Here is a 25,492-nt window from a genome sequence, read left to right on the forward strand (position 1 = left end):
ATCCTCCATTGTTGCTAGTAGTAGCATTGTAAGTTGATACAGACCTTTTAAAAAGCAGTTTGCCAGTGTTTCAAAAGTAAAAGACAATCTGTAAATTTTGACTCAGTGATTCCAATTCTGAATATCTAGCTTGAGAAAATACGGGCTATTAGAAGTCTCTATTTGCATGAATATGTTTATCATAGCATCCTTTATCTTAATACAACATAAAGCAATCTTTATGTCAAAAAATGGGTGACTAGCCTAGTAAATTATGGTTCTTTCCAGGGATAGAATATTATGCCCCCAGTTAATGCAAATACAGAAGATATTAAGTAGTGACGCTCGAGTACATAAGATCGTGCATTTAAAAAGTCAGGTTGCAATATTTAAAATAAATTTTAAACAGTGACTGGGGGTAGACAGTCAGTGGGGACTGACAGATTGGGGCATTTCAGAGAGAAAGGCTTGCATGAATGACCAACAGCAGTAAGGAATTTGGCATATCATAGAAGTTGAGCATATTCAGATGTTGCTAAAGCTAGAAGAGACTGGAAAAAAAGAAACCAAACTCTAAGACCTGGAACTCACTCATTCTTAGTAATTTCTATTGCACTTTTCTGAAGAGGTGAAGATTTTGAAGGTTTTTAAAGAAAATGTTTAGGGATTTTTTTGTCTGTTACAGAAGTAATGTAGACTCAATATCATTAATTTCACATTACCTGAGTTTGAATCCTGGTTCCAATACCAGCTAGCTCTTTAGTTTTGTCAGGCAAGTTATTTAATCTGTCTGTGCTTCGGGTTTTTTTAATAGGGATTTATATCCCTATAATAACATGACTAATTAACTTGTTATGAGAGTTAAAAGACTTAACTTAGAACAGAGCTTAGCATAAATTAACACTATGTATTAGTTACTATTATTATTATTTGTTATTATTAGAATACTGAGAGAAGCAGTCAAAAGAAGAAAAGTTTAAATTATATACCCAACTACCTGAAAATTGCAAATGTCAACAATATGTCTTATGCTTAGATTTTATTTATGTTTTTCCATTATATTATAAACTGTAAATCTTATTTTTAGATTTCTACATAATACGCTATTACATGCTTTATAGTTTTATTAACTAGGCTATTGGAGGATTTTAACAAGAGAATGATGCGGTCACACAGAGAGATCTTTCTGATTATAGCTACTCTGTGAAGGAAAGATAGGAAAGAGTAAGCTTAGAAGCAAGGAGAACAGGAGTCTAAGCCAGGCCTCAAATAAAAAGTGGTTATAAGAACAGAGATAGGAGATAAATTTAGAAATATTTAAGAAGTGGGGGGCGTTTGGCTGGCTCAGAGAGTAGAGCATGCAGCTCTTCATCTCAGGTTTGCAAGTTTGAGCCCCACATTAGGGGTAGAGTTTACTTTAAAAAAAAAAAAAAGAATTCTTAAAATTTCTTTTCTTTTTTTTTTTTTAAAGAATTTATTTATTTATTTGACAGATACAGATCACAAGTAGGCAGAGAGGCAGGCAGAGAGAGGGGGGGAAGCAGGCTCCCCGCTGAGCAGAGAGCCCGATGCGGGACTCGATCCCAGGACCCTGGGATCATGACCTGAGCTGAAGGCAGTGGCTTAACCCACTGAGCCACTCAGGCGCCCCTATTCTTAAAATTTCTTAAGAAACATTTAAGAAGTAGACTTGACTAATTAAAGTGCTAGATAGTGAAGCAGGAGAAATGTAGAATGACTCCCAGGTTTTCTCTTAAGTAGTTGGTTGGGTCAAAGTTCCATTCACCTAAATGGAAAAATCAGATGTTCTTTTGTGGGAAGCTTATGATTTTGGTTTTAGAATACTAATTGTGAGGTGCCCATAGTTCACCTGAGGGAAATTATCCAGGAAAGATATCAGGGTGAGATATATGGGGATGGTCAGCTAAAGATGGTGGTTGAAACCACAAATAAAACAATATCACCCAAAGAAGATATACATTCAGAGAAAATAAGAGGGATCCAAGTACTAAACATGATAAAATAGCATTTAAAGGCTTTATAAGAGACAGAAGTAGAAGGCAAATACTGTGACTTCACAAATAAAGAGAAAGCAAGAAAATGAAGAAGGTAGCTAGCTCTTCCTGTTAACTTAAAGAATAAGAGAAGACAACAGCAGGATGTGGAAGAATGAAGAATTGAGGGTCAAAATTTTGAGACTCATAGCATCCTTATAAGCTAAGGGGGAAAAATCTCCAGGTTGAAGGGCCAAAGATTATAGGAAAGAGAATGTGTATAATTGAGGAGTACCATTATTGAGACTGTGGAACTGTGTGAGATTTTAGAAAGAAAGAGATTCAAATAATCAGCTTTGAATAAGGGTGAAAGACATCCCTTTTTCTTTCTTGCAGATGGGAAGAAAGGCTAGGAATATAGATGTATTTGTAGGTGGGAAGTTTGGCAGTAAGAAAGTTCATGCTGGTGGTCTCTGTCTCACTGAAAGAAGCAGGATTATCTAGTCAGAGTGATAAGGGCCAGAAACAGGCTTAATGAAGTGACGGAGCAGGGCACCTCCTGTGAAGGAGAAATTGTTGTCTAAGACTTGACTGCTTTTTGTTACCAGTTATTATAGTGTCAGCGGTACATTTATTTCTACTCATTAATTTTCTCTTTCAGATCTGAAACAGCAAAGAACTGGAAATCACTAACAGAGTCAGAACGCTCCAGAGGATCACTGGAGTCCATTGCTGAACACGTTGGTATGTAATTAGAAAAAATAATTGTGCTTTGTCTAGTAGACTAAGGATTTATCCAAGTGCCTACACAACTCTACCTCTACAGCTTTTTGATTGAAAAATAAATTTCTTAAAGATAATAATTATTGAAGTTTTAAGTTACTTTGGTATTTTAAAGTGATTTATTTATTATATATAAATTTTGTGAATAAGTCATTATTGTCCCAAATTTGTGATAAAAAGTGGAGCATAAAGACATTAATCTAAAATGGGTAAGTGGGGCGCCTGGGTGGCTCAGTGGGTTAAGCCGCTGCCTTCGGCTCAGGTCATGATCTCAGGGTCCTGGGATTGAGGCCCGCATCGGGCTCTCTGCTCAGCAGGGAGCCTGCTTCCCTCTCTCTCTCTCTGCCTGCCTCTCCATCTACTTGTGATTTCTCTCTGTCAAATAAATAAATAAAATCTTTAAAAAAATAAAATGGGTAAGTGTATCATTGGCAGCATTAATCAGATTTTATAACTGAGTATATATTTTTTAGCCTATACTGTTGTTCAGAGTTAAGTGGTCATATATATTTTTTTCAACTTAATCAAAAGAAAGGTAAGAATTACTGAAAATAAAGTACAATTCAATGAGAAAATAAAACTGGTGCATAAAAAAGCCTACTTACAGGCAGTGACAAAATAGAGATTTGAATTAAAAACTTTTAATTCTTAGTTTGTTAGCTCGTCACATCTTTTTTTTTTTCTTCTGCAATTTTAGCTCTTAAAATGCTATTTTTGGGGTGCCTGGGATTGAGCTCCACATTGGGCTGTGTGCTCAGCAGGGAGTCTGCTTAAGGATTGTCTCTCTCTCTCTCTGCTCCTCCCCCAACTTGAGTTATCTCTCTCTCGCTCTCGCTCTTCTCCCCACATAAATAAATCTTTATTTAAAAATGCGCTATTTGCAGAAATAGTTTTCTTTTTTCTTGTGTTTTTTTTTTTACATCTGAGAGCTTAGTTGAAGTCTCCAGGAAAATCCATTCTTCTTGAAGTATATATAGAAATATATTTGTCCTTCCTTCATTGTTTTTCTATATGAAATATGTATGTAATATCCATTGTACAATTCTGGTTTTGCATGACTTCAGGATGATCGTGCAAATCAGTGTCTTCATAAACTTAGAGCCATTTTTCTTCAGTTTATAAGTTAAGATTTTTAAGAAATTATTTCAGACTTTAAATTTTCAGTCATTCTAAATGTTCTGGTTATTGTTGGTACAATATGTTCTCTTAAAGGAAAAATGTACTTTTATAGTAACCAAAACAGGTGATAGTTATTAGCCAGAGTTTTTTCCTCATCAAGATTTGGCTTTTATTTAGCCTTTGGTTCTAGACGTTGAAAGATTATAATTAAATCATTTTGATAATGATTTTTTCTTTTCCTTTAAGATGCTGCATTGGCAGGTTCTGAGAGGTCGGTATCAGAAAGGTCTTTATCTGCATATGCAAAGAGAGTGATTGAATTGGATAGACAGACAGAAGAGCATTTTCATACTTCATCTCCAATTCTTAGATCATCAAGGAGAACCAGAGCAGAATCTGGAGATTCTCTAGAAAATGTACCTTCATTATCTCTTCTCAAAGAATTGAATGTCCCTAATAGAATTCTGGATGTGTCAGATGCTCAAGAAGACTCTAGTCAAAAATCAGAAATACAAGAAGTAGACTATACAAAACTGGAGGCGAGTGTGATTGAAGATGCCTGTTCGAAACAATCCGGGAAGTCTGATGTCTTACTGAAACTAGACCTGGAACAGGGAGATTCATCAGAAATTCTTTCAAGGAAAGATGTTCCTTTAGATTCTGTAAATGTTCAGAAAGACTTAGTTAGATTAGCCATTGAAAATCTTCATAGAAAGGAGTTGAAAGAGAAAGAGTCACATCCAGATACGGATCATAGTCCGAACATCCAATCAGAAAAAGACATTCCGGAGCAAAAGAATATAAAGGAAAGGGACTTGTCTTTGTTAGAACATCTTTTTGCTCCTAAAGAAATATCATATTCTGAAGATTTTGAAGTGTCTTCTTTTAAGAAAGACATTTCAGCTGAATTGTACAAAGATGACTTCCAGGTGTCACCTTTGTTGTCACTCAGGAAAGACTCTCAGTCTTGCAGAGACAAATCACAGCCAACTGGGAACTCTACAAGTAGAGCCATTAGCTTTGGCAGTGATGATGAAATCAGTGAGTGCCTCAGTGAGAAAAGCCTTTCTGTTCATAGCAGTATCCACTCAGAGAGGCTGTTGGAACTCAAGTCCCCTACTGAGCTTATGAAAAGCAAGGAGCGCGGTGATGTAGAGCATGAGCAGGGAGTTATGGAATCCCCTTCCTTCATTTCAGTTTCTGTGGCAGATGAGTTACATAATTTCCACATTGGTGATAGGGTGTTGATTGGCAATGTTCAGCCAGGAACTCTTCGATTCAAAGGTGTGACTAGTTTTGCTAAAGGATTTTGGGCTGGAGTGGAGTTGGATAAAGCTGAAGGAAATAATAATGGAACATATGACGGCATTGTATACTTTGTGTGCAAAGAGAAACATGGTATTTTTGCTCCTCCTCAAAAAATATCTCACATTCCAGAAAACTTTGAGGACTATGTAGACATAAATGAAGATGAAGAGTCTTACTCAGAGGGACAGTATCAGTACTGTAATCACGAACAGAAAGATAGAGTGGATTCAAAGTCTGATAGAGAAAAGGAAGCAGCTAAATATTTTGATGAGAACTCTCTACCTAGTATGCATGATATAGAAGCCTCACTTGAAAGAAGCCTTACAATAGAAACAGACAACATTCAGGACATTTCTGGGGTACTTGAAACCCATGTTCACCAGCAGTCTTTGGTGGATTCACCGATCTGCTCAAAGGAAAACAGAGACCTTGTTTCTCCTGCCACAGAAAAGGTTTCCATTGCTGTAGAAGGTGATATTTTAGATAATAACTTCTCCGAAGAGTTCAAGAAGCAACAGCAGTTTACAGAAAAGGAAGAGAACCTATATCTTGAGGTGTCAGAAAAGCTTTCTACTCCGCTTCTGGATCTTTTAACGAGAGAAAAGAACCAATTGGAAGCCCAGCTGAGGTCATCACAAAGTGAGGGGGAAAAGTCAAAGCAACAGCTAGAAAAAGTCAGCTTACTGACAGATAGTTTACTAACAGTCTTTGTGAAGGACACGGTCAGTCAACTACAAGAAATCAAAAAAGCTAGGAATGAGAAAATCCAGCTTAGCAATCAGGAGCTTCTTGACGATGATCAAAAGAAAGTACCACCCCAAGCCCTATCCCCAAATCTTGAGGAACAGTCATCAAGTGATCCAGCTTGCTTCTTAAGGTCTGAATTGGAAGATGAAAAAGAAGAGATTTCTTCACCAGATATATGCCCCAGACCTGTAAGTATTTTATCTAGACAGAATGTCAATTGACTTTATCTTTGTAGCACATTTTAATTCTGTAGCTACTGATAGGTTTTTTTGTGATGTGTTATTTATTAGATAAAAATCATGTACTAGTTCTTAAAGGCCTTGTTGCTGTTTTTCTGTCTGAAGTATAATTGTCCTCTGTTATGTCATGAGTGGTCACTATAGGGTTGTCACAAACACTAGCAGCTTTACGTTGGATTGGTGACCCTCAGGTGCTCTCCACAGGTTAGAGTCCCTTCCAGATTCACTGAACAGATTTATTCCATGGAGCTTCCTAGTGGTTCTCAATCCAGTTCCTTTTTTGTCTATGAAATTATTTGTCTACGTAGCTACTCAGTTACCCTGTGGATATTACCAGTTGTGATGTTGATTCTGGTAAAACTGAAATATATCCACTATGACATATACTCAGACTGTCAGCTTACTTAGGTTGCCCATGGACAGTTGAACAAAAGTAATGATTTTGAGTAACTTGAGCCAGATAATCACAAAAGGTGAGAAATTTCCTATAAGATTTCCATACCCCACAGACAGAAGAGTCCCTCAGAAACAAAATAATGATGATTCAAAAAGAAAAAAGCAATCAATAAACATTTTATAAATTTCAGTTTATCTTATGTAAGCACAATTATGGGATATAGGATATTTTTTTCTTAAAATTGTTGATTAGTAGTCACCATAATGTTTTGCTTATAGGGAAATAATAAAATATAAATAATATATTCGGTTTATCTTTTAAAAAAAAACAAACCCAAATGAGTGATCTGAGGTCACTAAATGGTGCTCTATTTGAATGGTTCCATTTTTCTAGGAGAGTCCAATATTTGGTGCCAGTGGGCAGGAAGAACTTGCGAAGAGACTTGCCGAACTTGAGATCAGCCGGGAGTTTCTGAGCGTGTTAGGAGATGATCAAGACTGGTTTGATGAAGACTTTGGTTTGAGCTCTTCTCACAAGATCCCCAAAAATAAGGCAGAAGAAACAATTGTACCTTTAATGGCAGAACCTAAAAGAGCTCCCCAGAAACCATGTGAAACACTATTGGCAGTCCCACATACTACAGAGGAAGTAGAAATTCTTGTACATAATGCAGCAGAAGAACTCTGGAAATGGAAAGAATTAGGTCATGATCTTCATAGCATTAGCATTCCTACAAAACTGCTTGGCTGTGCCAGTAAGGGTCTAGATTTAGAAAGCACTAGTAAAAGGGTCTACAAACAGGTATGTAACGTGGAAGGATAATTTTAATTTTTAAATTTATCTCCATTGTCTGAAATTTGGATTCTTAGCCATTTTGATTTGTTTTATTTTTCTCTATCAAGGCGGTTTTTGACTTAACAAAAGAGATTTTTGAGGAAATATTTGCAGAGGATCCCAACTTAAATCAGCCTGTCTGGATGAAGCCATGTAGGATCAACTCCAGTTATTTCCGACGAGTGAAAAACCCAAATAACCTTGATGAAATCAAGGTAACCTGCCAACTAGAAAGTATCTCCTTTGTTTGACTTGCTCTTCATTTATGCAGATCTATAAATGCCATAAAAGGAGGTACCCTTTTGTGTTATTCGCCCTCTGTCCTCAAGGCCTGTCGCAGAGGAGGTATTAAATAAATGTTTGTTGATTCATTGAATCCATAAGCAGTGGAGGGATGGGGGAGAGGGAATCTTGAATCCTCAGGATTTTGCAAAGCGTAATTTGAACAGTCATTTCCTATACATACATAGTTTATAATACTTAAGAAAAAATTAGGAAATAGAGAGATAACTTACTGTGATTCATTGGAGTTTTAGGTGAAGTTTTTGGCAATTTAGAGATAGGTATTCTAGGAATATACCTGAAAACTTGTCATATATCAAACATGCCAGCCCTAGACAGATGTTAACCTTTTCATCTTTGATTTTGGAGGTTTCGAATTAGTAATGTGGCTTTGAAATATGTGGGATAGTAATATGATATATAAAATATAGTATTTGTTTCTAAGAAGTCCCTGAAAAGATTAAGCCCTGAAGTTACAGTGACTCCCAACAAGACTTTAGAGTCACATTGGTAGAAATCTCTGCCTGTTCACATGTTTCTTTAATATATCAAAGGTTATATTTCCAGTTCAGTGCCTCTCAAATGGTAATGTGAATATGACTCATCTGGGGATTTTGTTAAAATGGGAATTCTTACTCAGCAGGTCTGGAGTAGGACCCAAGATTCTATGTTTTTAACAGGCTCCTGAGTGATGCGAATTCTGTTGACCCTAGAACCACTCTGAGTAGCAAGGCTCTGGAGTTGTGTTTTCCAGACTTTATTTGATCACGGGAAGCTCATTTTCCCTATAGCTAGCATACCTCTAACTATAGTTGATCCTTAAACATCATCGGTGGTTAGGGATTCCAACCCCCTACTCAACTGAAAATCTTTAGCTATCAGAATAGCCTACCAGAAAGCTTACCAATAACATAATTAACACATATTTTGTATATATATAATATACTGTATTCTTAAAGTAAGCTGGGAAAAAGAAATGTTACTAAGAAAATCTTAAGGAAGAGAAAATACATTTATGGTACTGTTAATGTATTCAGTGAAAAAAATCCATGTATACATGGACCGACACAGTTCAAACCCATGTTGTTCAGGGGTTCCCTGTACTCATCTTACTGCTGGATTTTCTTAGTCATTGAGGAGTGTATGTGGTCTATTAAAATACAGTAGAGGCGCCTGGGTGGCTCAGTGGGTTAAAGCCTCTGCCTTCGGCTCAGGTCATAATCCCAGGGTCCTGGGATCGAGCCCCACATCAGGCTCTCTGCTCAGCAGGGAGCCTGCTTCTCCCCCTCCTCTCTCTCTGCCTGCCTGTCTGCCTACTTGTGACCTCTGTCTGTCAAATAAATAAAAATAAAAATATTTTTTAAAAAATACAGTAAAGAACATACACAATATTCTGATATATAATGTGGAAGCATTGCCTAAGCAGTTGAGTCTTTTTTTTAATTCAAATATAATTAACATATAACATCATGTTATACAGCTGTACAAAGTAGTGATTTGATATTTGTATCTGTTATGAAAAGGTCACCATAACAAGTCTAGCTAACATCCATCATCACATATTGTTTCAAATTTTTTTTGTGTGATAAAAAATGTTAAGATCTGCTGTTGCTGCAACTTATAAATATACAATACAGTATTAACTATAGAGAGCTTTTAAAAATATTTTGTACACATAGAACATCAACAGATGTTTATGAGATACAACGTATGCTTACATCAAAGTTTGGCAAGCTATGGCCCACAGATCAAATGCAGCCTCCCACCTGTTTCGATAAATGGCGTTTCATTGGACCACAGCCACACCCAGTTGTTTCAATATTGTCTATGGCTGCCTTCCTGCTAGAACAGCAGGGTTGAGTAGTTGTGACAGGGACTACATGGCTCACAAAGCCTAAAATTTTTATAGTCTGGCCCTTTACTGAAGTTTGCTGACCCTAGCTTATATTGAAATAAGTAGTACCCCCCCCAAAAAAGTTTTCAAAGATTAATTTGATTCATTAAAAAAAAAAAAGACTTTAAAATTATTTTCAACTTTGAGAAATAGAGTATCAGAACCTCCTGGGGAGCTTTTTCAAAACTCGGGTGTACTGCATTCTTTCAGCCCTCCAAAGTTGCTACATCCTTGAGAGAGAGGGGACACATTGGTTCGAGAATCTTCTCAAATGATTCTGAATCATAAATGTATCTTATCCCCCATTAGGAACATTGTTTTTTAACAGAACAACCATAAAAAGTAGTAAAAACCCAAATTATTTTGTTAATAACAGAGAACAAATAAGTTGAAATAAGATACAAAATATATATATCAACAGTCATCAGAATGCATATATCTTTATAACACACAATGATGCTACCCACCAATTTCAATATTGAAATGGCATTTTGTAAAGTTTTTTTAAGGGTGATAGTTTAAATATTGATACTAAAATTATCATGCTTTTTATACTGAAGTGTTGATTAGTATTTTTTTAATTCAACATACTCAGTCATGTTGCTTCAAAATTAACTGTCCTAGCCAAAGCCTGTACTTTGCTCACATGGCATTGTTTCCAACATTTATTTGGGATTTTTTCAGGTGCAGAGATTTAGTTTATGCTTCCTTTAGTAGTTTTGCCAGCTTGAAGTTAGCTGATGGTGGGTTCTTGGGTAGAGGGAACTCTAAAGTGATTTTTCTTTGCAGATTCATCAGTGAGTTTTACTTTTGTGTGTTGTGTAAAAACAAAAATTATTTAAGTGAATAAAGTATGAGCATTTGGAATGCTTTTGTCTTCAAAATACTAAGTAGAACAGTAAATGGAAGAACTTGTGATTTTTTTTATTATAAATGTCATATTCTTAGCATACATCTCTATTATGAGCGCTAATTCCCAGGAACTTGGTTGTGTTTCATTCCGTCCTCTTATTTTCACAGAACTTCATAGCCACAGAAGTACTCAAGTTGTTTAGTCTTAAAAAGGAGCCAAACCACAAAACAGATTGGCAGAAAATGATGAAATTTGGAAGAAAGAAAAGAGATCGAGTGGATCATATCCTGGTCAGTGCATAGAACTGAAATATTTTTATTTTTATTATCTCTTCTAAAATCGAGATGTATTTAGAGTCTAAAAAGAAAGGGAAGGGGGCACCTGGGTAGCTCAGTAGGTTAAGCGTCCAGCTCTTGGTTTTTCTGCTCAGGTCATGGCCTCGCAATTGTGGGGTCGAGCCCAATGTCAGGCTCTGTGCTCAGTGTGAAGTCGCTTCAGATTCTCTCTCCCTCTCTTTCTCATTCACCTTCTCTCTCAATAAAAAGATACCAGTGTAGATTCTGAGTCCAGATTACCTGAATTTAAATCCCTTTTCTGCCACCTACCTGGTGCGTAATCTTGGACAAATTGTCTAACCTCTTTATGTCTCATTTCCCTGTCTGCAATCTACCAGTACAATTATTAAAGAGGATTACATGGATGTATAGAAGAGTTCCCTGTATATAACTCAGTAAATATTAGTTGTTACCATTTTGTCATCATTACTATCCAGAACGTTAGCTGGATGGTATTTATTCCATTTTGAGATATATTTTTTTAGCATTAGAAAAATGTTTATCAAGGTGTTTTGGCTTGGTGGGTTAAGCACCTGACTCTTGATCTCAACTCAGGTCTTAATCTCAGGGTTGTAAATTCAAGCCCTGCATTAGGCTCCATGCTCAGCCTTTAAAAAAGAAAAGAAAACTGTGTGTCAAACAAAGTAGAAAGAAAAAGGAAAGGAAGAAAAGTCTTTCTTCCATAAAAGAACATTAACTAATTGCAAACTTTAGGAAACTCGTTACTTCATTCAGGTTTTATCTCCTAACATTTTCATTCTGGACTTTCTATCTTGTTTATATTTATATTCATGTAATGAAAACGGGTGTAATACTTAAATTAACCCGTTTTCCCCAAGTATATGCCTTCCCATTGCTTCATTTGCTCAATAACAGCTACACTAAGTAAACATTTATTTAGTGTTTTATAGCTTACCATTCCTTTTCAGGCTTTTTTCATGCATGAAAAGAGTGACGAACTATAAAACATAGTAATTATATGAGGACTCCTGTTATTCTGTTTTATAAATGAGGAAGTTTAGACTCAAAGATACTAAATGACTTGTCCAGCAAATGAGAGCCAAGATTTTAACCAACTAGTTCTTTGTAGATCCTTGCGTCTCAAGAATAGGAACTTGTTCTCCTATTTCAACAGTGGCTTAAAGTCTGAGCTGTGGTTAATTTCCATAATTTTACTTCCAGCACTTCTTTAGTAATTAAGAAAGCATATCAGAGGCACCTGGGTGGCTCAGTTGGTTAAGTGTCTGCCTTCGGCTCACGTTATGAGCTCAGAATCCTCGAGTTAGCCCCACTTGGGGCTCCCTGCTCAGTGGGGAGTCAGCTTGCCCTTCTCCGTCTGCCCCTCCCCCTGCTACTGCTCTGTCTGTCATTCAAATAAATAAATAGATAAATAAATTCTTTTAAAAAAAAATATTTTATTTACTTGAGAAAGAACACAAGTGGTGGATGGGGGAGGGGCACAAGGAGAGGGAGAGACAGACTCCCTGCTGGGCACAGACCCGGACCTGGGGCTTGATCCCAGGACATGACCTGAGCCAAAGGCAGACACCAGCTGAACCACCCAGGTGCCCCTCAAATAAATAAAATCTTAAAAAAAAAAGACGAAAAAACTATGTGAAGAAACATTCATTTAGGGCGCAGTTGTTAAGCGACTGCCTTCGGCTCAGGCCATGATCCCAGGGTCCTGGGATTGAACCCTACATCAGTCTCCCTGCTCAGCAGGAAGCCTGCTTCTCCCTTTCCCATTCCCCTTGCTTGTGTTTCCTCTCTCACTATGTCTCTCTCTCTGTCAAATTAATAAATAAAATCTTAAAAAAAAAAAAAAAGAAAGAAAGAAAGAGAGGGGTGCTTGGGTGGCTCGGTTGTTAAGCTTCTGCCTTCAGCTGAGGTCATGATCCCAGGACCCTGGGATCGAGCCTTGCATCAGGTACTCTCTCGGCAGGAAGCCTGCTTCCCCCTCTCCCACTCCCCCTGCTTGTCTTCCCTCTCTTGTTGGTCTCTCTCTGTCAAATAAATAAATAAAATCTTAAAAAAAAAAAGAAAGAAAGAAACATTCATTTTCCTTCTATCAGTTAAACTGATCACATCCTCTATAAATTATCTCAGTGTACACATTGGAGTGGAGAACTGTGCTGAAGGACTGATGTGACAGTAGTAAGCAAGACAGGAGTAGAGCCTACCTTCATGGCTTTTTGCTGCCAGAAACTAGCCATTGATACATAATTTACACACGTGTGTAATTCTAAATTAAAAGATAAAAATAAAGGAATGGGAGCTGTTGTAGAAGCATAAACCAGAGGAAACTGATCTAATGAGGATGGTCAAGGCAGGCTTCCCTGAGGACATTTGATCTGAGATCTTCAAGATGAATAAGCATCACCTGAATTCTAAGGTAGAAGAACAGTTCAGGGGGAGCAAACCACATTCGCCAAGCCCTGAAATGAGGAGGAGCATGATTTGAGCTGAAATGTTAGTGGTGGGAGGTGACAGGAGATAAAACTGGAGAGGTAGAGTCTGTATTCTCCAGTGCTTTGTAAGCCATGTTATGGATTTTGGATCTTATTGTAAAAACAAGGAGTTTAAGAAAGAAAAATTACAAGATCAGATTTCCAGTTTTAAAAATGCTGGGAGAGGGGCGCCTGGGTGGCTCAGTGGGTTAAGCCGCTGCCTTTGGCTCAGGTCATGATCTCGGGGTCCCGGGATCGAGTCCCGCATCGGGCTCTCTGCTCCGCAGGGAGCCTGCTTCCTCCTCTCTCTCTCTCTCTGCCTCTCTGCCTACTTGTGCTCTCTGTCTGTCAAATAAATAAATAAAATCTTTAAAAAAAAAAAAAAACTGTTAAAAATGCTGGGAGAGTGGGGCGCCTGGGTTAAGTATTTGACTCTTGATTGCAGCTCAGGTCATGATCTGACCATGAACTCTTGACCAGAGTTGTGGGATCGAGCCCCGTGTCAGGCTCACTGCTCGGTAGGAAAATGGTTTGATTCTCTCTTTCCCTCTCCTTCTGCCCCTCCCCCCAAATAAAAATAAATAAATCTTAAAAATAAATCTTAAAAATGTATCTATGTCTACTATCTATATCTCTACCTCCCCAAGGAGATGCTTCAAAAGAACTAAGTGTGTGGTGGAAAACAGACCTGCTAGATATATATTATATAGAATATATATAGAATATAGAATATTCTTTATATATAATTATGTATGTATATAACTATAATATATAAGCTAGATATAGCTTATATGGTGAAGGTGGCTATTTTTTAAAGCAGACCTTCTTAGCTAAGTTTCTTTTGAGTATGTGTCAAAGTAAATGAGGAAACTAGCATCGTGTGCCAGTTGAAAATGACACGGAGAATGAGGCCCTACTGCACATGGCCTCTAGCTAGTTACAAACAGCTTTGCCTTCACACGGTTATAGAAATGTCTTCTTAATAGTGAAAGGATTAAATACACTGAAGCGGGAGGCAGCAATATGGAGGTATCTTCTAACTTGAATTATTAATCAGAAGTGACAAGTAATGTATCTCACAAGTGAACAGTAAGTAAATTGGTTTGTGGCTCTGTGTTAGATGTACTATACACTATACTGTCTTTGGACAGCAGAGGCTTCCAATGGTGCCAGACAGGGTCACTTAAAAAGTAACATCTGGGGGTGCCTGGGTGGCTCAGTGGGTTAAGCCTCTGCCTTCAGCTCAGGTCATGATCTCAGGGTTCTGGGATCGAGCCCCGCATCAGGCTCTCTGCTCAGCAGGGAGCCTGCTTCCTCCTCTCTCTCTGCCTACTTGTGATCTCTCTGTCAAATAAATAAATAAAATCTTTAAAAAAAAAAAAAAAAAAGTAACATCTGTCTCTCTAGCAGTTCTCAGAAAATTCTCAAATAAAAAAAATTACTTTTTATTGTATAAGATTATTATAGCTTGGGTGAGGGTGACATCTGTATATAACAATTCAAGAGATTTCAGAGTTGGGAAATAGGAACACATATATTAAGTGAATATCTCCTTTGCTGGTCATAAAATACTTTTCACCTTCCTACAGAGAGACCCGGGCCTATGTAACTTGTTTCAAGAGTTTTTCCCCCCCTCTTCTTAATATGCAGTTAAATGGTACTGCTAGCTCCTTGAATTAATTATTAATACTAAATAAACTTCCCTCCCACAGTTAGACTCAGCCAGCCTCGCATTTGGAGATCTTGTTGTTTTTGCACTTCAGAGAGATTGAGATTCAAAACAACAGTTCTTTTAAAAGATTTACTTATTTTAGAGAGAGAGCGAGAGATCGAGAGAGCACACATCGCACATGCCAGCATGGGAGGAGGGCCAGAAGCAGAGGGAGAGAGAAACGTAAGCAGGCTCCGTGTGGAGTGCTGAGCCTGTGCAGGGCTGGATCTCAGGATCGGACCTGAGCAGAAACCATGAGCCAGCTGCTTAACCAACTGTGCCACCAAGGCACCCCTCAAAACAATATTTTATAACATGTGAACCAAAAATTCTTCCCTTAGTACAAAAGAAGAATCATGTTTATTATAAAATAATCAAGATTATTTTAGAAAATTTAGAAAATACTGATAAAAGAAAATCATGATAATCTCATCATCTAGATAACTTTTAATATTGTGATGTATGGTCTTATTTAGACAAAGAATTTTTTTAAACAAATGAGATCATCTCTTTATTGTGATCTGATTCTTTTTTCTTAATAAAATGAACATTTTTTTTATTTTGTCACAAGTGGTCCTCTATTTTATATCACTTTTAATAACTTTATACCAGTTTATTTTCCTAGAAATACAGTAATCCATTGAATGGATGTACCATTATTTAACCAGTCAATACTTTTTTTTGCTCTTTTAAACGGTTTTGTAATAAACACCTTGCAGCATGAGATCTTTGTACTTATTTCCAGTGATTTCCTTAAGATAAACTCCTAGAAATAGAATTGCTGATTAAAAGTATATGCAGAATATTAAGGCTTTTGTATGTGTGGTCAAATTCTTCTCCAAAAGGGTTGTACCAATTATACATACTCACTAGCACGATAAGTGGAGGTTCTCGCCTTTGCCAGTACTGTTTACCGATTTTCAAATCTTTACCAAAAGAATGAGCTCATTCTGCTCTAATTGTATCATTAACATGGTTAATTTTTTACCTGTTTATTGGCTATTCTAAATCTCTTGCATGTTTAGTATATGTGCTGTCGAAACAGGCACTCTTTTGCGTGTTTAATCATGAAATATTTCAAAATTCAAAAACAGGACAGAAATCGGTTTCTGCATCTCCCTCTTTAATTTAGTCCAGTTTCTGTCTTCCTAAAGTACATACTTGGAATTAGTTCATTAATCTCACTTACTTAATGTAAGGTCTTTGTCTGCAAATGCTTTATTTCCGCTCTTACTCTTGGATTACAGTTTACATAAATATTGAATTCTAGGATGATAGTTCTTTTACTTCAGCAATTTGAAGGTACTTTTTTATTATAATCTGACATCTGTTGTTGGTCTTGAGAAATCTGCCGACAGTCCTTTACAGGGAATCTGTCATTTCTTCTTGGTTTCTGTTGGAAGATTCTTGTGTGTTCATTTTACAGTTTCTCTGGATATGTCTAGATGTGGATTTCTTTTTTTTCCTGCTTTGGACTCACTGTGCTTATTAAATCTGTGGATTCATATCTTTACTGAATTCTGGAAAATTCTTAGCTATTGTCTCTTAGAATGTTTCCTCTCCCCAAGTCTCCAGGTCCTTGTGGCACTTTTCTGGACATACCTTTGGCCCTGTTCTCTCTTTCATCACTCTTAATTCCTTCACTAAGTAGATGTAACAATTGCTGCTTTTTAAAATTCCTGTTTGTCCCAGTACTTAAGATTTTCCTCTTTTCTCAAGATTTCTTTATGCATTACCAATATTTTTTGTTCTATTTTATCCAGTATTTCTGTGTTTATATAAGAGGTTTTTTGCATTATCTTACTCTACTGTTTGCTGCCGGTGCTGGTGGTGGTGGTTTGTTTCAATGTACTATGGGAGTTTCTCAAATTTTATTTCTAAGTAATATTTGGATATAATTTAAAAGAGCAGGAGAAGACAGAGGTTAATATTTTGGTCAGCCCAATACTATAGGTAAAATCTTTTCTTTTAAAATTGATGGGGTTTATTATTCTTCTATATGGCTTAGCAGTTAAGAGCAAGATCTGTGGAATCAGACCTCTTGTAAGGTTCCAAACTTGTCTCTACCACTTATTAACAATGTGACTTAGGTAAGTCTTCGTCTCCTCGGTCTCAGTCTCCCCATCTGTAGCGTGGCAGCCTCAGAGAGTTGTTGCAACGACCAAATGAGGTACTCTGTATCCTAAGTGGCATAGAGGAAGCTCTTAAAAGTACTAGGTATTATTAATATAATCATTTGTATTGATATACAACCATTTTCTTACTTGTTCCCCACCCTCCCGCCTGCAAACAGCCAGAGTCTAAATTATGTCAGTTAGAACTTGGGTCAGAAATTTGACTTGGTGCTAACTATGAAGATAATGGGTTTAAGTTGTGAAAAGGCCATCTTTTTATTAAAAATGTACATGCCCTGTAAAAATCTGCCACCTGTGCCTGGTCTAGCATTCTTAATAAAAGCACTTTGATTCAGAACAAGGAGACACTGTCACTTCCACCTAAAGAACCAAACAGTATTAGTAGATTTAAATCCTAGAATGTTGTGGCTCCATCTTTCTATATTAGGTCATATAATATGTCAGCCATATTGTCAGGTTTTTTTTGGTACAATTTTCTAACCAATTCCAGTATTTTCTTTCATCTCGCTGGTTCATCAACATGCAGTCCTGTGTGATAAAAGAAAAGATTATTAGCACAGAATTAAATCATGTAAAAACAGTTTAATTGGAAAAGGCACTCTGATGTGTGTAAGCATAAATACTGTGCTTCACAGCAGTTAAGAAAGAACTAGAGGAAACTCTTCACATAGTTGCCTGTTAAAGCATTATTGAAAAGGATTCCAGCAGCCCCTGTGGCCAGTTCAGATTAATCCAGTTGGTTATTTCTTAAACATCTGCTGTGTGCCAAGTGTGATACTCTGGGCACTGGGAATACACGAGTGAAACAAAGCAGACAAAATGCAAGGAGCTTTCATTGTACTGAGGAAGACAGATACATAAAATAAGTTAAATATATAGAGGCAATAAGGGAATATTGGGGGTGGCAGTTGTTTAGAGAATGGCTGGGGAGGTCTTGCCGAGAAGATGACACTTGTTTAAAGGACGGAGGGAAACAAAGTGAGCCAAGCACTCATCTAGGGGAAGAACATTCTGGGAACCATAAATAGGGCCGTGATGAGGAGGAACCAACAAAGGAGATGAGAAAGGAGCAGCCAGTGAGGTAGAAGAAAGCCAGGAGAGTGTGGGGTCTTGGAAGCCAGGTGAAAGCGTTTCCAGGAGGAGGGAGGAATTAACTGCATGGCTATAGCTAATTGGTCAGGTAAAATAAGAACTGAGGATTTACCGTGGCATTTAGCAATACGTAGGTCTTGACTGATCTTAACATTAATGTGAGTAATCTGGGATGTGTGAGGTCAGCGCTGGGTTTCAGTAGCTTTCAAGAGGGAATGAGAGATTAGTGAGAGCAAAAGTGGATATTTCAAAGGCGGTTTTTTTTTTTTGGTAAAGTGAAAGATGGAGGGGGTCATGGTGACAAGGTAGGGGTCTTGTAGCTTGAAAGAAATATGCTCATAGGAAAAATTCGCTAGAGATAATGGGATGATGCAGAGGAGCGCCGAGGGGCTGCGGGAGCGGCGTTCCTGCGGCGGCGCCGGCCGTGTCTGCCCCGCGGGCCGTGTCTGCCCCGCGGGCCGTGTCTGCCCCGCGGGCCGTGTCTGCCTCTCTTTTTCCGTTAATGCAACTTATAACCACATTTGTTTTTTGACTATATGAGTCTCATGAGACTCAGAAAAACTTGGGAAAACCTCAAAACCAGAGGGCTTTTGTAGTTATTGGGGCGCCCAAGTACAGGACCTTATTCTTTTCTTCCATCATCTTGTTAAATTTGGCCCTTTGTTTCAAACTACCAATACATTTTTAAAATTTTTTTTATTTTTTTATAAACATATAATGTATTATTAGCCCCAGGGGTACAGGTCTGTGAATCGCCAGGTTTACATACTTCACAGTAATCACCATAGCACATACCCTCCCCAATGTCCAAAATACCAATACATTTTTGAGTGCGTTCTTCCAACATAGTTCTCTCTCTCAACCTTGATTACTTCTAAAATTCATCCAAGTCATGGCCAGAAATGATGAACTGGATACAGCTTTTTAGCACTCATTAAAAAAATCCATGTGCCAGATATTTAACCCATTCTATTTACACTTGTCCTTGTCACTGGGAAACAGAGAGTACAGTTTTGCTGAATAATGAAATACCAGCAAGATGGATTGGGAGCACAGAGGAAAAAGCTCCTGAGTCTTTCAGTCAGAAACTTCCTTGCAGGTTGGTGGTAATTTTGTCCTTTAATCAAAAAAGCACAAATCCATTTCACTGACCTATTTCTGCTTCCCCATCCTGTCTGCAAGGATATGGTGGAAGACCCTGCCCTATGCTTGCTGAAATCTGGCCACATTTCTTTCCTACCCGCCTCATACCCTGTCAAAATAAAAGAAAATGAAGTTAGACTTTTTAATGTAATGTAATTACATTAGACTAAAATTACATTAGTCTAAAATTAGACTTTTTAATGTAATGTATTTATATACTATATATTAACTTACCATACATATATGATACGTGGGTAAGAGCAAGGGAAATATGTAATAAGACAGAAGAGGCTTCAGGACCCAGAACGGAAGAAAATGGAGGCACATCTGCAGGCCGTGAGAACCCCTTGATTGCTACATTTGCAGTTCGAAGTTGGGCTTCGAACACAAAGCTTTTGGATGGCGAAAGCAAAACGGAAAGCATGATGTTGGTCCTCACCAGCTGAGAGAAAAGCGGTTCTTGCTCTGAGGAGGAGCAAAGCTTTTGCTAAACCTCACACGGCACAGTGAGGCCCATCGTCTGCGCGCCGAGACCGCGGATCTTGTCCCAAGCCTGTATGCTCCTGTGAGACCACCACCGATTTCGTCAGGACTGTGCTTCCTGAATCTTGTCAGTGGGGAGGAATTTGCTCAAAGAAAAGGTTTAATGTTAAAGGCAGAGAAAACCTCTAAAAAGGAAAGCCGGGCAACTTTGGACAAAATTCATGGGGATAGTAAAGCTTTGGGGGACAACCCTGTTAGCTTTCCCAGAACACAGTTCTCCCTCAAAACTGAGAAGTGTGAGAAGTGTGGCATTAGGCTGTTGCTTACAGCATCCTTCAGGAGAGCATCACCAGTTCCTTGGTAGGTTAATAACATTCCTTACACAGCCATACAGAATGATTCTTTGATCAAATAAATATAGAAACTCTGAATTAAACAAGTTTCTTTACTGGTGGACTTCTATTTAATAAGCTGATGTACAAGGTGAACCTCCCAGGTCGGGTTTTCTGAAACATTATTTGGCCACGGAGCCCTTTTTGGTGGCATATCTGTTCATGGATCATAAGTTAGGGAACAAAGGAAATGGCTATTTGGCAAATCCTTCAAACACCCCCCTCCCCCAGAGAGCATGAGGCAGCCACCGTGTCATGTATTTGTCATCCCTGGCCAGGGGCACCTGTCGAACAAGGCTGTTCTTCCTTCTCCTGCTCTCAGACCCCAGGGCCATGGGCTCTCTCTCTCTCCTCCAAGAGTTTTCTCATTTACTCCTAACAGGAAGCAGAGTACTGTTCCCGTCTTTGCTTCCTCTACCTTTTTCAAGATGAGACTATGATCAGGGCAAGCCCGGCATTTGTGGTCACGTGGCTTTTTCGCCAAGTTAGACTTCTGGTTAGAGACCCTCTGTTGCTGCAGTTTGACTTCACTGAATTCCTCACTAGATTGGGGTTTACAGTCCACTTTCTGCTCCTGGCCTCTGTGCCACACACAGTCTCATTGTGTTCTGTACATCTCTTCCGTGTTTTTACAAGCAGTCTTTAGAAATTATAAACAAGCAAAAAATCTTGGACAAATAAAATCATAAACAAACAATAATGTATTTTTAAAATACTCTAATGAATATTTAAACTTCATTCATTTATTTATAATACTCTAGAATCACATTCAGTGTTTTCTTTGGATATATGCATTTTATATTTGTAAATCCATATATCTAATAATTTACATGCTTCTCTCCCCCTTAAATCTTTACACATGTTCGCCTATATTGTCATAGACAACAATATGCTTGTAAACCTTAATATCTATAAAATGCTGGAATATTGTCAGATTCCATTTTGACAGGTTTGAAGCCACTTTTATTAGTCAGTTGAGTCTTTTCAAACTTCTTGCAATTTTAAAAGGGTTAGTGATAATCATATAAACTACCTTTTTCTCTGATTGCCTTGGGCTGTATTCTCATGGGAATGGGATGGAAATATGATTAATATGAATTATACAATGATAATATCAATACAGTCAGTTTCCTAGCTTTTATGTGACAGTAATTTTCTAACCTTCCTGTTCTCGAAATCCTAGGTCCAGGAGCTCCATGAGGAGGAGGCACAGTGGGTGAACTATGACGAGGATGAGTTGTGTGTGAAGATGCAGCTAGCCGACGGGATCTTTGAGACCTTGATCAGAGATACTATTGATGTTCTGAATCAGATCACTGAGAAACAGGGGAGAATGCTACTTGTGTGACATCTTGCAAATAAACCGAACACTGAGTGCTAACATGAGTCCTGGGCCTTTCTGCCTCCTGATACACACCCCATCTCCATCATAGCAAGAGTGCTTCTGGACTTGTTACCTTTCCTTAAAGACTGCTGGTTCGGAGTTCATGGGACAGTGCGGTGTATCTGGTAGGACAGCCTTTGCCTTTAGAGACTGTCTGCTGGATTAGTTGGTGATTTTCGGTGGGCAGGGCTGCACTCCTGACGTTGACACACAGTATAATCCTCCACCTCTTGTTACCACCCCTACTGGGTCTCAGATGCGGGCTGAAAACACCAGACTTACCTCTTAGCTGAGACGAGGCTAACACTTCGTTGAGTCTGAAGTCGGGCAGGAGAGGTATATAGAATTCTGTGTCCTACCATTTTTTGAAAAGTAACCCTGGTCTACACCATGAAAGTCATAAATGGACATTATAGTCTCCAAACAGTATTAAACCCCTCACCACTTCCAAATAGGCAAGTCTAAGAACGTGTGCCTAGTTCACATTCTGGAATTCATTTCAGTTCTTTTTGAAGACCATTTTCTTCCATTACTGCAGTTGAGAAGCACCAAGTGGACTGTCGAGTTAACAGAAATCCATGGTAGCCTTGCTTTCTGGGCACCATCTAAAGAATTTAAACCTTTGCGTTATTTTTAGTTTTCTCTGTTTGGGCATGAGAACGAAGAATGCCCCCCCACTGAAGACTGGACCCAAAGGACAGATGCAGGGCTGGTTCTTCTACCCCTTCTTCTCTCCCTGCACTTTTCTTGCTCCTCCTGAACCTCTACCAGCTGCTCCTGGAGTCACAGATCTCAGGACCATCTCAGGCGTCCAGGCTTGGCGGAAGTGGAAATCATTCATTTTGGCCTTCAAACGTTCAACTCCCGTCTCTCCCCAAGAAGTCAGAGACGCTGTTACTTGAATGATTTAGGAAATGAGTGTGTGCACCAAAGACAAAAAGATATTGTCTATTGTTTGTGTGCTTGTTCTACGCGATGGAACATTTTAAAATTTATTCTGAGATCAATTATTAAGTTGAAAATGTGTGTCCCTATTCAGAAGTGAAAGATTCTTCTTGTAATAGTAAAACTTCCGTCTTGAAGCTTCTGTGGTTCTTAGTCTTTTGCACAGGAAATCTACGGTTTTAACAAACCCATACACATATCGAAGAAGGCAGTTTAATTCCGTGAAAAGAAGATGAGCTTTTCCAAGATCACCTGCTGTAGCAGGAATGGAATAAGCTATTTCAAGACACTGTAAAACTCAGTTCTGCCTCTCTTGCATCACTGCTTCTCACAACTATTACCTGTACCTGAAAACAAATACAGAGACTCCAGCTGCTGCATTAGAGCATATGTGATGCTCTCTGGGACCTCAGTGCCCTGCCTTCTTGACTGGTTTCTCTTAATCAGTCCTGTCCTTCTTCAAGTAATCTAGAAGAATGTGGAAAATCTTAGGCGTGAATGTAAATGCCTTAATATTGAAGGTCCTGATTAGAAGCATGATATAATAAGACATCCATCCACTGGATTCATTTTTGCAAATATCCTGGAATGTTATAGCTTCAAAATATGTTAGAAAAACCCCAAAGATGGTATAATCTTTAAGTGTGCACGTTCGTTCATTTCTGCAACTTTCCTCCCAACCTGCCTTTGCGTCTCAGATGTTTCACTATGCACACTGCCATTCCGCCTTGGTTTCATCTTGTCATTATGAGAAACTTACCGAAATAATCATTGGAATATTTGCATTTTGCACAATGACTGGTATGATAGCTCTTGACGAATAAGGAAAGCACTGAAATGTGGTGATTGGGTCTCGGGAAATGCACAGATTGATGCATTGCCAGCATTTCTTCTGGGCTTTTGCTGTTGAGCTCTAGTCTCGTAGCCATAATGAGCAGATCGACTAAGAGAAGCTAGGGTTTCTTGGGGTTATTAACCAGTAGTGTGGAGATGTTGTTTTCACGTTGGCCAGGGAAAAGCAAAGGCCTTTCTTTTTAGTTCGTGTTATTTGGAAGACAGAAAAACATCTTGTCTACACCCTCTGGCTGTTTGTAGGATTACATTGTCCTTATGATACTGAAACTTTACAGCTGCTATAAATTTTTTATAAGTGAATATGAAAATAATATAATAGGAATATAGGTTGTTTTTCTACATTCTCATTATTTGGACCTAAATCAATTTTTAATAAGAAGATTAATCTTTACTCTTTATGACATTATGATTCCAGAAAAGGAAAAAAAAAAAAAGATTTAATTAAGTGTGTAGAGTCGGGTCTCCAGACTTGGGGTTCCGTAGTGAGGATATGGCTGGGACCACATATTGGCCCCCGCCGCGTGCTCCCACCGTCTCCTGTCTTCAGAATCCTGGGCTTTGGCCGAGAGGCAGCAGTCGGTCCGTCTTACTCCTTGTTAGAAATGGTCGTCCGTAGGTTGGTAGCAGCAAACAGAGGAATCTATAATTAGCAGATTTCTTATTATTTTAACTATTGGATAGAATTGAAAAGATGTTTAGTGTTAGCATTAGGACTGGTGACGGTGGATCCCCAGCCGCTCGTTCCATACTGGGATCTTTTTAATCAAGCTCTGCCTCTTAACCAAGAATCTAAATACTCCCTCTTTCTAATCTTTGTTCCTTCTCCCCACGCTCCCATCCTCTTTCACCTTCTTCATAATTCCTCTAAGAAGAAGATCTTTGCATCAGCAGTAATATCTTTTAGAATAGCACTATCAGAATTTAGTAGTAAACCAACATAGAGGCTTCAGATTTCGTTCTGAGTCCAAAATAATTTGTGCTACCCAGGGTGCTGACCTCTGGGTTAAACAAGTACAGGGTATAGATTCCCTCTTCAGGTCTAAACAGGAATTTTTATTCTAGGGAAAAGTGGGAAGAGCTCAAAAGTAGTTAATAAGGAAGGTAATTGGTTTTTCTTTTACCCAAAAGAAAAGAAAATTCCTTCTGTGACTACTGGTCTCTGAGAAATTATCTTTCAAAAGAGATTTCATGCTCATAAGAGTGTTGTGGCCTATTGATAAAAACAATTTTGTTCACTTTCTTGTCTTGAAAAAAGTGGCCTTAGCTTTTTGCAATACTTGAATAAAGTGTGTCCTCGCACAGCATTAGAGACTCATAACTTTTCTGCAAGAAGTTCAAACTTAACATCTTCTTTTACTACCTTAAGAATACTAGTGAAGAAAACATTAATTCAAAGAGCAAATGATAGAAACTACAATGATGTTTAATGCAAATTGTAGGAATTTACATGTTTACAAATCATCTTGAACTGGTTGTGCAGCAATTCAATAAAATATCTTTGTATTATAAAAATGTGAAGAAAACAATGTAAACTGATGTAAAGGAGGTACTGTCATTTTAACCTATCTGTGTTTAATAGCTTTTCCTTCCGGACTTTGCAAAGCCTTCTCGGTAAACACATTGCAAAGCGTTCTCTGGGAGGCCTGGCCTCCGTGTGTGTACTGTACTGTGCAGACATGAAAAACAAACCCGTTTACTGTGTATGTGTAAATAGCCGCTCATCAGGCCGTTTTCAGCCAATAGTCCCATCCGGTGCAGCTTTGCACAGAAGACTTGGGGTGTGGTTTGTAAGTATGATCTGTAAAATAACTGGGATGAGTTCCCGTGTATACCTGTGTAAATAGATTTGTTAACTGAAATGTACTTTAAGAAAAGATAAAAATCTGTAAATAAACTGATTTATAAATTAAGTTTGTGTCACGTCTCCGTTTTTTCACCTTCCGAGTCGAGATCAGAAGCCAGTCCCCGTGAAGTTGCGTGTCGGCTCGCAGAGGACGTGCGCTCGGGCTGCGGGGTCGGGGGACCTGCGGGGAGAGGCTGTCCCCTCCGCTCGTAAAGGCCGTCGCCCCAGACACCCGAACAGCCTGGACGTTTGTCACTCGTGTGTGCGATCCGGGAGCACACCTTCACGTTCTGAGCAC

General features: G+C 38.4%; 1 protein-coding gene across 8 annotated transcripts in view; it reads left to right on the forward strand.

The window, feature by feature from the left end:
• CEP350 (centrosomal protein 350) overlaps positions 1-25,261 on the forward strand; it is a 152,919-nt gene extending 127,658 nt beyond the window's left edge. For all 8 annotated transcript variants that reach the window (XM_082701720.1, XM_082701722.1, XM_082701723.1 and 5 more), the window contains 6 exons: positions 2,635-2,717; positions 4,122-6,118; positions 6,960-7,367; positions 7,469-7,615; positions 10,597-10,719; positions 21,351-25,261. In XM_082701720.1, the coding sequence (XP_082557846.1) occupies positions 2,635-2,717; positions 4,122-6,118; positions 6,960-7,367; positions 7,469-7,615; positions 10,597-10,719; positions 21,351-21,515 (2,923 nt within the window). In that variant the 3' untranslated portion in view covers positions 21,516-25,261. The remainder of the gene's footprint in view (positions 1-2,634; positions 2,718-4,121; positions 6,119-6,959; positions 7,368-7,468; positions 7,616-10,596; positions 10,720-21,350) is intronic.
• Positions 25,262-25,492: the final 231 nt, after the last annotated feature.

The sequence above is a fragment of the Mustela nivalis genome, assembly GCF_964662115.1.
Source record: "Mustela nivalis genome assembly, chromosome: 16".
NCBI lineage: Eukaryota > Metazoa > Chordata > Mammalia > Carnivora > Mustelidae > Mustela > Mustela nivalis.